Source organism: Centroberyx affinis, unplaced genomic scaffold, assembly GCF_046629955.1.
Source record: "Centroberyx affinis isolate AG114_WGS23_722 - 3 ecotype Tasmania unplaced genomic scaffold, CSIRO-AGI_Caff_v1 ptg000899l_1, whole genome shotgun sequence".
Classification (NCBI taxonomy): domain Eukaryota; kingdom Metazoa; phylum Chordata; class Actinopteri; order Beryciformes; family Berycidae; genus Centroberyx; species Centroberyx affinis.
Genome location: NW_027279485.1, coordinates 82832 through 95000, shown reverse-complemented (window position 1 = coordinate 95000; position 12169 = coordinate 82832). Strand labels below are relative to the sequence as shown.

At 38.6% G+C, this 12169-nt stretch overlaps 1 protein-coding gene across 1 annotated transcript; it reads right to left on the bottom strand.

The window, feature by feature from the left end:
• Positions 1-2024: 2024 nt before the first annotated feature.
• On the bottom strand, positions 2025-11085 carry LOC139645765 (uncharacterized). Its single transcript, XM_071521587.1, has 13 exons — positions 10861-11085; positions 10599-10725; positions 10192-10346; positions 9619-9767; positions 8486-8633; positions 7762-7885; positions 7173-7327; positions 6612-6760; positions 6010-6157; positions 4826-4910; positions 4571-4649; positions 3603-3676; positions 2025-3485 (listed from the first exon to the last, which is right to left on the bottom strand). Exons 1-13 carry the CDS (start codon positions 10955-10957, stop codon positions 2462-2464), a joined length of 2514 nt encoding a protein of 837 aa, XP_071377688.1. The 5' UTR covers positions 10958-11085; the 3' UTR covers positions 2025-2461.
• Between the last annotated feature and the right edge of the window lie 1084 nt (positions 11086-12169).

Sequence of the window (12169 nt, the reverse complement as noted above, 5' to 3'; positions counted from 1 at the left end):
GTTTGAAGTTTACATAAAGGAATTCTTAGTGTGTTTACAAGATGTTGACGTGCGTTAACGGGGGCGGATGTGCTCCATCAGTACCATTCCTCCTCTCATCTGGCTTTAAGTAGGCCTTTGACTTTTCTGCCTTTGAATTTGTAGGCCGAGATGTTAAAATATTGTTGTGCACTTGAGTCATTGGTGTCTTTGTGTGAAGGTAGTATCTTGATCACCGTCAAGTTGTTGATCAATCTTAATAGCATACGACTGTACTACTTTCATATTTATGTATGGGCTTGGACTGAAGTTTGGAGGCTTGAGGCTTTGGAGATCATGTGTGTATGGGGCTGTGTGTGTGTATGAGCACATGTAACTCACATATATAATAGGCCTATTGCATATCAACTATAAACCTGTAATAAACAAACGCAGTCTCTGGAAAGTACAACCCTACTTACTGCAATAGCAATGAAATAGCTATTTCATTGTCCCCATCGGAAGGAGACCTTGTATTTCTGACAATTTAGTTTTACGGAAATAAAGAAAAAAAGCCATTTACAAATTAATAAATTGTGTATTCTTGCATCATTTTGAGATTAATAAAAGATGTATTTTTGAAGTTATACAGTGTGTTTGGAGTAGGTTTCATGGGTCCTTGGTCCACGGAAATTACTCAGCACATAAAGTTACGTAAACTGTATGGTCTCTTGCTGCATCATTTCTTGCAAGTTCCCACTTCTGTGGTTTAAAGTCATAAATGTTTTGACATGCAAGAGCTTTTAGTCAGAAATAAGAAAATGAACCCATAACAGAAATGTTTTCTGTTTCTTCAAGCGGCACAGAGCTTTCTGGTGGCAGAATAAATAAATAAATGAATGTATTAAAAACAAAATGCATGACAACTAAAGGTTACAGCTAAAATAAAATACAATAACCAAAGGAGAATTCAAGAACCCACTTCAAGTACGATAATAAACTCAACAAATTACAACCACAAAAATGATAAACACAAATTGTTTTTCTCCTCATTTTCAAGGATGCCAGCACATAATACCTATTGTTTGATGACTCATGGAAAAACATTCCATATTTCTTCCTGTGCCAACAAGTTACCAATATGACCATGTTTTAAAAAGTAAAAAAAGGTCTCCTGACATCCTCAAAAACCTTGTTTCCCTCTTAGAATGTAAATTGGGATTTCCATTACCATGCATTTTAGTATTTCTTTAAGCCTGTTCTCTGCCTTTTTAAGCTTATTTCTCTGCCTATTCTTTGTCTTTTAACCGCCTTCCAATGAAGAGCAATAAGGCGCCCTGCTTGTAAGAGGCACATCTGAGTGTCATCAGGACATAAGTTCAATAAAAAAAAAGTAAAATCACAGGCTTGAGATAAAGTTTTAAGTCTATCATTTGTTTTACTTCTTTCCAGAATACTACATTACCACAAATAAAGTTCCTCTAAGTTTAAGTGCCAGGAGTATTATGCTTTGACCAGTTTGTTGGCAGGGACTGTCACAGCTGACATCAGCACTACGCGTGTGTTTCTGTGGAAGCTGCTCAGCTGTTCCAGAGAAGTAGTATGGGGAAGTAATTACCCAACCCTGAATACTATACTAGCTTCGCATGAGAGCCGAGTGTTCAGACTTGTCTCAGAAACAATATTCAGTGAATGCAGCTGTAATTTCTACGTATGGCATTTCATCTTCAGCTCTTCCAAAGATCAATATTCAAATGTACTGGCGATTCAGCTGGCTACGACATAAAGGTTTACAGTCTTCCTGTAACGACTTGTCTGGTCCAATCAAGCTCATCTGCATGTCATCCTCTTTCTCCCATCTTTCCCACAACTTTCTACTGGATACTATCCAATAGACATGTAGTGAAAAGTCGAGAACAAAGGTCTATTGTAAATAATCTACATGACTCTTCCCATTGCTCACAGATCACTGAAGCCCTTTTACTAAGGTGGCAGGCTTGACAGAGAGGATCATTTCAGGCAGCTTAAATATGTTCCTGTCAACATACTATTACCAAACAAGTAAATTCACATTTAACATTTAATAATAAGAAATATAATAAGACATGAACAATAAGAAACTAATTTTTCATATTTTTAATACAGCAGTCATAAAGAATCTAAGTCTAAGAATTGCAAACAATGACACAATCGTTGCAAAAATTATCTGTTTATAAAGTGTCAGCAGTATTTACTCTGAAGCGTTGCAGTTTACCAAAACTGTGCAAATGGAAACAGCAAATAGTGCACAAAGGCCAGGGGTGCTGGTGGCAGCTCAGTGGTCTAAGGTGTGTCTTATGTATTCACATTGTTACAGGTTTGAATCCAATTCACAATCATATCATCCTTTCCCTCTGTCCCATCTTCCAAGGTTCTCCCTAATGTACCCCATCCAAAGAAGCAGAAATTGCATAAAAATGGTAAAAAAAAAACAATAATCAAAAAAATGGCATCCACCAAAACACTACACACATTGATAACCACTGTCAGTGATTACTGACTCAGAGTGGTCAGAAGACAGAAGAGACAGCAACGGTCTTTCAAGATCAGGAGGAGGACACTGTCCACCCTGGGCACTGTGAATCTGCAAATCTGGAAGCGCTGTCCCCAAGGAGCTTTGAGCGGTTTTACTGGAGAATTCTTCTGGATATTTGCCCAACTGCTCACCACCACTCTGCTCTGGAAACAAGACATTTGGCTGTTTCACTAGACTTTGAAATGCTTGATAGTCATCATCGACTGGGGGAAAGCTGTGTGAGGGCGCAGGCAGACTGCCGTAACAGGGGTTTTCATCACATATCGGTGCCTTTTCAATGTACACATCCTGGGTTGTCTCAATTGGGATTGTAGCACCACTGACCGCCTCATCGAAGTTCTCACACCCAGCCTCTACTCTGGAAACAAGATCAGAAGACGCAGATGTGCTGCTGCCACTGGAGACGGACGTCAACCCGCTGTCTTCTGCATTGCATGGCTGGTAAGAAAAGTCTGTTTGCATACAAGATGGTGGTAAAACAGCATCTTGTTGTCCAGTAACCAGACAGGCCGGTACCTGTTGGTCCGGACAGGCGTTTCTCAAAATGTCACCCTCGCTGGGTAGGTAGGCGGGGTCACAAGACACGACAGGCTGCATGTGATTCTCAGAGCTGCCACTCGTAATCTGCTTCTGACAACTGGGAATGAGGATGGAGTAGGTCTTGTTGTCAAAGCTAGATGATCCAGGACTCTTCAGGTCATATTGTGTGACACTGCAAGTACTGTAGGCGGTGGAGAGCAAACCGTTGTCTTTCTGTGATTCAGTGAGGGAAGTGTTGGTCACCGATGACATCAGGGCGAGCTGGGGCAGGGCTTTGCACAGGGCTTCCTGAACGTTGGTGATGATGTCGACGGGCAGCGTGTTAGCGTAACCCAGAGAAGAGGAGCCAGTGTTGATTCCACTGCTTTGCTGGTAACTCCCACTGCTTGTGTCTGTTAGTGAACATTTTGACCTGAATGATGAGAAGCAAAAAGGTTATTTACAGTGCCAATACAAATACAACCATACAACTAAAAATCCTGACAGGGTTGATCATGTCTTGTTGATGCACTAGTGTAGCCATACTAACCATGGTTTTCCATCATTTAGATCAGGGAGATCCACGTAGATGGAGGAGAAGTGGGTTTGCAAAGGCTGTAAGAGCTGCAACAAGGAACATAAAATCTTCAGATTTGAATCATTTCAGTTTTAAAGCCACCTATTTGAAAATTTATATTATCTTTAAATGTATGCATGACAAATGCAAATTAAAACCTCGTACCCAATAAACTAAACTTTTCAGGAATTAAAGGATAAGTTCGGCGATTTTGGACCTGAAACGGTGAGCTACCGTTGCCTTTCGCTGCTAACAATGAGTCCAAATGGGGTTTGTCAAAATATCTCCAAAAAGGTCATTAGTAGGCTCAACAGGGGAATTGAGAGTAAACATGACACAATTACGGCATTACTCACTTTCACTAATCAGGAAATCACAGAACTATTTTTCTCTGCCGCAGCACAGGCTGCTGTGGGGTGAAAGTGCATTGCTGGCGGCGTGATCTAGTTTTGCGGACAGTCAGGTCAGATTGTAAACAGTAGACTTTGGGCTGTGAATATAAATAGTTGGTCACCATATCGGTTTCACAGACTGGCTTTTTTAGAGATATTTTGACAATATTTTGGACTCATTGTTAGCAGCAAGAGGCCGAGCAACAGAGCTCGCAGTTTCAACCAACAGCTGACTCGGGAGTCAGTATTATCTGAGGGTCCAAGTACTACAGGTATGTAAGAGGGTCCAAAATCACCAAACTTATCCTTCAAGAAAGACATTTCTGTTTTCAAACTGACATCCACAAACTGCTGGAAGTATACAACTGCTCTTGGTTTGGTTTCATATGTCCTCGGGGTCAACTTAATGAAAACCGAAACTTACAGTACGTAGCACATGTGGAATGAAGTAAAACAAACAGATACAAAAAGGCAACAACAGTGATACTGCTTAACCAGCAAAGTAGAATAAACTGTCCACATAAACTTTAACACTGCCAGGAGTCTCACCTTTTGCTCGCCTGGAAGCATATTTAAAAGTGTTGGATTCGGACATTCGGCAACTTTGTCCCACCACTTAGCTTTGAACCTAAAATCAAATCAATCAATTAATCAATTAACACATAATTCAACAAAATGACAGACAGGTCAGATAGTTGCATTTGCGGTAATATAGCGGAAAGAATTACAGTAATTAAACAAAACCACACTCTAGTATTTCATTAACACACAAACAAGACAATCACTTTTATCAGAATGACTTACCTAACATAACAGCCAAACACAACACTGGTAATGATGACTGCAGCAAAACTAAGGCTGATAATGACAGCCAAGAATACACTGTCAGCTGTGAAGTGAACATAAAATAAAGTCAAAGTCAATATTAGTAAAGATTTCAGTTTTCCCCACTCTAACATGTATTGTCTGTGTTTTTGATGTGAACACTGACAATATGTGCAGCGAAATATGAATTATACGTGTATTTTGAAGTTTATTCTCATATGTAATGACTGTAAAGTCCCAAGAAGTTTATTTTCCATCTTCAATTCAAACTGTTCATGAACATAGGCCAATGTGAATATACTCAAAATTTAGGTGGCCAAATAAATGATAAATTATAGATCTTCTATATTCGTACAGAAGAGTAACAAGCTTAAAGGATAACGCTGGTGTTTTTTTAATGCATTTCTTACCGTCAACAAATCCTATGAAAATAACAAAATCAACAATGCGTTTGCTCTACTCCCGTTACTTTCTGACTTCCCACGTACTGTTTTTAGCCTTCAACCTGGAAGTCATTGGCTCCAACTGTAAACTAAAAACCTTGAAATACAGCTCACAAAGACAGTTTCAATTTTAAAAATCGCTAACTGTTACCACGAAAAGTCAGACTGTTGTAGTTATTACCAAACCAAATTCAAATGAGAACAAATTCTTCATTACGCCGGGGACTATTTTCGGTGCCACGGAACTACTTTCCTGAGATCGCAAACGTGTTTACAGCCGGCTTATTAAGTTGTTTGAGGAAAAAGTCGGCTGGCCCGGTGCATCCTGATGATGAAATATGCTGCCCAGAGCAACAGCATGGCTCTTTGATGTGTTTTTAATCTTTTTTTAATACAATGGATTTCTATGGCTGCTGGGACATGGTTTCATTGGGCACCGGCTACATGGACGAGACTTGTTGGCAAAACAAAATCATTGCTGATTTTGTTATTGTCATAGGATTTGTTGACGGTAAGCAATGCATTAAAAAACACCGGCCTTATCCTTTAATATATGAGCAAGACTACACTCATGGATAAGATGAAACAGATACATATTTTTTTTAAGTATCAGGGAAAACTTTATACTGCAGTCTGGGAAATTCACTTGGTTCAGGCATGATAGAGCAACAACTAAGTAAATACAAAACAACTGACAAAAAGAGTAAAGATAACACTTACGGGTTGTGAATTCATACTCCTTACTACTGTCACTGGAGTGCTTACTAAGCGATGTGGAGGTTTTGACGCTGACCACATATTTTGTACTCGGCTCCAAGTCTTTGCTAAGTATTTCAAAGGATGTCTGTGGCCCGACGTATTTATGCTCCTGGTATGGAGAGACAAAAATTATAAGAGGATGATACAAAGTTCTTCATCTTTTTTCTGTCAGGGCCAAAAACTCTCCTTGGACCCATTTTTTCTTTTCTGTACTTCACATAACAGGACAACAAAAAAAATCACAATGTCAATGAATCACACAGAGCACATAACCAACCAAAAGACCAATAAATACGTATCGGTCGATAAGATTGGGAAAATATTGGATATTGGCATCGGCTTCAGAAAACCATATCGGTGAATCCCTAATGCAAATAATTTTCTTTTCCAATAAACCCCCCACACACACACACCCACACACACATACACACCCCAATTACATTCCAAAATCCACTCTGTAAAGTTATCATTTTGTACATCAAGACACAGGAGCTAACCCTTTGCACCCTATCTGCCCATGTCTACATCTCAGTGTTACCAAGTGTCTGTGACCCTGTCCCTACCATGTCTGTTTCTCCTTTTTTTCCATAAATCACCGTAGAATTCAAGTTATTATTGATACTGGTTCCCTCCATGTTTGTCTTCCATGTGACCATAAAATTCCCATTTTCTTTCTTTTCCACTTTGGTGACTGTTGGGGCTCTGGGCTTAACTGTGAAAGAACAGCAAACAAGAACATTTAAAAAAAAAACATGAACATGTACAACTCTCAAAGGTAGAAACCAGAGATGCAAGGCTCTAATCTATTATGTTTGGAAGAGACACTTTCTGAAGCTGCTCAGTTGACAAAGAAATGAAGACTGCTTATTTGTGCTTTTACATGCAAGTGAGTTTTATGAAACTGATAAGAAACACAAAATGGCCCCATGTCCTCATATATGACCATGGGTAACATACTATCCTGCAAAATCCTTCTCCCATCCACTGACTGGAGCATCTCCAGGATTATCTGGTTTCTTGCTTTGAAAGAGAATTGTTCTTTTTCTCAAATGTTGAGTGAACTATCTTAAGATCAAGGAATGACACATTTTCTTAGGTTGGATTCTCAAAAGAAAAGAACTCACTGCTGTCTGTGATGCTGATGGTTTTGGACTCCAGCTTCTGCCCCCCTTTCAGAAGTGTTGCAGTGTGAGTCTCCCCTAAAACAAGTATCATTTCAATAGAGCAACTACATGCTCCACTGTAGCGCTCCCTGGGCTTGAAATTGCAATGTGCCTTCCTGTGGAATACAAATGAATTGTGTTCAATAACATGGTTTGAAAATAACTCTTTCTGGGTATAATGCTTCAAACATGGTGGAAAGAGTACTAGAATGTCTTACTGAAGTAGAGGTAGCCTACTGTTACTTCTCTTATTTTATTTAAGTAGAAGTAAAAGTACCAATGTAAAAATCTACTCTACTCTAAAAAGTAGCTAATTTAAAATGAGTAAACTTTACCTAGTTACTTTTTACAGAAAATAATATTGTTAAATGTGATCTTTTCCATGCAATTTTAGAAGGAAACTTGATTCTTTTAATTGGAAAATTTGGAAATTACAAAATAAAGTAAAGCCAAATTTCTCTTCTCTTCTTTGCTGACTGACAATTCACTTCACAATTACAGTAATGTAAGTAAATGTAATTAGTTACTTCCACCCTTGTTGAGGACTTACGTTGTGATAGTCTCCATGAGATTCAAACTGTATTCAGTACAGTCTGGCTGGTCAGATGTTGGCCTGATTTGGCAAAACATTGTATCAACAAAGTCGTTGGTACAGTAAAGATCCTTTTGAAATTCTGCACGAAACAAACATTAATACAAAAGGTGATAAATAATAACCTAACATAACAGCCAAACACAACACTGGTAATGATGACTGCAGCAAAACTAAGGCTTATAATGACAGCCAAGAGTACGCTGTCAAAGTCAGCTGTGAACATAAAATAAAGTCAAAGTCAATACTCTTAGTAAAGACTTCAGACATGTTTTCCCCATTCTAACATGTATTATCTGTGTTTTTGATGTGAACACTGACAATATGTGCAGCGAAATATGAATTATACATGTTTTGAAGTTTATTCTCATTAAGTCCCGAAAAGTTTATTTTCCATCTTCAATTCAAACTGTTCAAGAACATAGGCCGATGTAAATATACCCAAAATTTAGATGGCCAAATAAATGATAAATTGTAGATCCTCTATATTTGTGCAGAAGAGTAACAAGCTTAATGTATGAGCAAGACTACACTCATGGATGAGATCAAAAAGATATATATTTTTTTTAAGTATGAGGGAAAACTTCATATTGCAGTCTGGGAAATTCACTGTTCAGGCATGATAGAGCAACAATTAAGTAAACACAAAATGACTGACAAAAAGAGTAAAGATAACACTTACCGGCTGGGAATACATACTCCTCACTACTGTCACTGAAGAGCTTATTAAGCGTTGTGGAGGTTTTGACGCTAACCACATATGCCGTACTCGGCTCCAAGTCTTTGCTAGGTATTTCAAAGAATGTCGCCCTCCCGACTTCTTTATGCACCTGGTATGGAGAGACGAGAATTATAAGAGGATGATATAAAATTCTTCAACTTTTTTTCTGTCAGGGCCAAAAACTTAACCAACCAAAAGACCAATAAACTGTATAACTGAGGATGGAAACATAAGACATAAATCATATAAACAAATCAGATTCTTAATTTTGGAACCCACTAAAAACAGGTCTGCAATCTATTTTAGATCCAACGCATTGTTTAATAAACACTGTGTTGAATGACATCATAGCTAGAGATGCTCCAACTGGAATAATATTCACTCTGTAATTCCCTCTGGATAAGAGCGTCAGCTAAATGTCTAAAATGTAAATGTAAAATGTAAATAAGATTGATTTGAAACGGCCATCTGTCAAAGTCAAATTTTCTATTATAAATTTGCCACCAAGCAGTGTGATGCAAATTAGGGATGCACCGCTCTATCAGCAGTCAATCGGTATTGGCCAATGTCAGCTTTAAAAAGCAATATCGGTATCGGTCCAATATTAGTTTTACTGCCCACATTGGACCGATTGTGGCATTTCACTTCATACAACTGTCAAAGAATAGAATTTGAATAAAAGTAACATGGAGTTTTGTTTAAAAATGTATTACAATTATATTTAATTATATTATGGCATGTCTGAAAAGCTTAACCTGTATTGCACCTGCATTTGTACTAAGATTCTTACAAATCGGTATTGTATTCGTATTGGTCGATATGTGTGGGAAAATATTGATGTTGACCATATTGGTGAATCCCTAATGCAAATCATTTTCTTTTCCAATAACACCCCCCCCCCCACACACACACACACACACACACACACACACACACACACACACACACACACACACACACACCCCAATTACATTCCAAAATCCACTCTGTAAAGTTATCATTTTGTACATCAAGACACAGGAGCTAACCCTTTGCACCCTATCTGCCCATGTCTACATCTCAGTGTTACCAAGTGTCTGTGACCCTGTCCCTACCATGTCTGTTTCTCCTTTTTTTCCATAAGTCACCGTAGAAATCATTTCATTATTGAGAGTGGTTCCCTCCATGTTTGTCTTCCATGTGACCATAAAATTCCCATTTTCTGTCTCTTCCACTTTGTTGAGTGTTGGGGCTCTGGGCTTAACTGTGAAAGAACAGCAACAAGAACATTTAAAAAAACATGAACATGTACAACTCTCAAAGGTAGAAACCAGAGATGCAAGGCTCTAATCTATTATGTTTGGAAGAGACACTTTCTAAAGCTGCTCAGTTGACAAAGAAATGAAGACAGCTTATTTGTGCTTTTACATGCAAGTGAGTTTTATGAAACTGATATGAAACACAAAATGGCCCCATGTCCTCATATATGACCATGGGTAACATACTATCCTGCAAAATCCTTCTCCCATCCACTGACTGGAGCATCTCCAAGATTTCTCTTTGTTATGATTATCTGGTTTCTTGCTTTGAAAGAGAATTGTTCTTTTTCTCAAATGTTGAGTGAACTATCTTAAGATCAAGGAATGACACATTTTCTTAGGTTGGATTCTCAAAAGAAAAGAACTTACTGCTGTCTGTGATGCTGATGGTTTTGGACTCCAGCTTCTGCCCCCCTTTCAGAAGTGTTGCAGTGTGAGTCTCCCTTGGAACAAGTATCATTTTGATAGAGCAACTACATGCTCCACTGTAGCGCTCACTATGCTTGAAATTGCAATGTGCCTTCCTGTGGAATACAAATGAATTGTGTTCAATAACATGGTTTGAAAATAACTCTTTCTGGGTATAATGCTTCAAACTTGGATGTTGATTCAGTTGCTTTTTCAGTATTGTAATGCCATCCACTGTTAAGATCGATTTAAGATTTAACACCAAAACATAATAATTCTGGGTTGGGGTTAACTGTAGCGCTTCAACGGTTTACTGTCTCTGTAGTGTGACACAAAGTAACAGATAAAAATAACAATTGAGGACTTACGGTTTTTCTTGGATATTCCCTGTGAGATTCAAACTGTATTCAGTACAGTCTGGCTGGTCAGATGTTGGTTTGAAGTGGCAAAACATATCAACATAGTCGTTGGTACAATAAAGATCCTTTTCAAGCCCTGCACGAAACAAACACATAATAAATAATAACAATAATAATAATAATAATAATGATACAAAAGATAATACATAATTATAGGGATTCAACTTAGTGAAACTATTTTAAAAGCTGTTTTCCCTGTCCCATTACTTACCAGAAGGTGTCACAGACAACATGTTTCCCAAAATAAGAAGCAGAATAAAAGACATCCCTTTGTGAAGAAGCCTGAAACCAAACGAATTTGCAGACATTACTATAGTAATAGTAACGCTATGGGCTTATTGCTATGGCACCTTTCTCTTCTATTATGCAGCCAAATCGGCGACATGATGAAAAAGGTAAATTTGGCTACTGTCTACTAGTTGTTGCCACAGTCCCATCTCTCTTCCTGTTTGGGAAAGCTGTTACTTACTGGAATTGCTGCGCAGTATTTTCAGGGGAAGGGCGTCCCATTTCCTCACAGGCGGTTTGGTTTAGTCACACAGTATGCTCTGAGGCACTACTGCAAAAACGCTAATCTGGAATGAAATAATGACACACTGGCAGGAAATATGGGACAAAGAAGTTAAAGGGAGACAATTCTAACAGAAAGTGGGAACATTAAGGGTTTTTTGTTGTTTTTTAGCAAGAAGCAGGAAAGAATAGTGCACACAAGGTTAGGGCACACGAAATTAAACACTTAATGACATTTGTTGAAAAAACAGAAATGCTGGTCTTTTTCAGTGTTTGCTCTAAGTCTAGCTACTCCAGAGAGAGAGAGAGAGAGAGAGATTTCATTCAAAATTGCATAAATATGCGTTTAAAAACATATGAAACTGTTGTCGACCAGAATAGTTTATTTGCATAGCCTGTTTAAAAGAAACAGGACCGTTCAGTAGGACATAAAACGAAACCAATTTCCTCATAGTGGCCGCGGCAGGTTCAGGTTGAAACAGCTACAGACTAGACAATAAGAAGAAAGCCTTTAACTTAAACGCTATGAATTTTAAAAGTATAAACTTTCTAAATCATGTGCCTTTAATACTTCCACTAGATACCGATTTTACTCGCGAGTCAGCCAACAAAGAGCAACCGTGCCAATTTTATCACACACAGACCGGTTTAATTTGCAGTCAAAACGCGACAAAACGTTTTAGGGAACTAAACAAATCCCAGTACCAAACACGGAAGGCGCGCGCAGCTGCAGCAAAAAACAGAAGAATAGTGAGTAAACTTGGGGCACGTTCAATCTAAATACGGTGTGCACCGTTTTGCTACGGTTTCCGGGTTGAACGTCATGTTTCCTCGAAACGGTGTGCAACGGGCTTTGAGATACGTTGTCTCTCGTTTGGTGGGTGTGTCAGAGGTGTTACCCAATCAGCAGCGACGTGTATATCAACCCCGTCGCATTAAAAAGGCAGCGCGCACAATTGATCCGACAAAAGTCCTTTACAAATGCGTCCACTGCAGCTTGTTGTCTGCAA

What these genes read in the sequence shown, in the direction of transcription:
- LOC139645765 (XM_071521587.1), bottom strand. Translation starts at nt 10,957, where the DNA reads ATGTCTGCAAATTCGTTTGGTTTCAGGCTTCTTCACAAAGGGATGTCT. An exon ending in CTCATGGAGACTATCACAAC is followed by an intron (nt 7,328 to 7,761) that starts GTAAGTCCTCAA and finishes TGTATTCCACAG; the next exon opens with GAAGGCACATTGCAATTTCA. An exon ending in CATCAGCATCACAGACAGCA is followed by an intron (nt 6,761 to 7,172) that starts GTGAGTTCTTTT and finishes GTTCTTTCACAG; the next exon opens with TTAAGCCCAGAGCCCCAACA.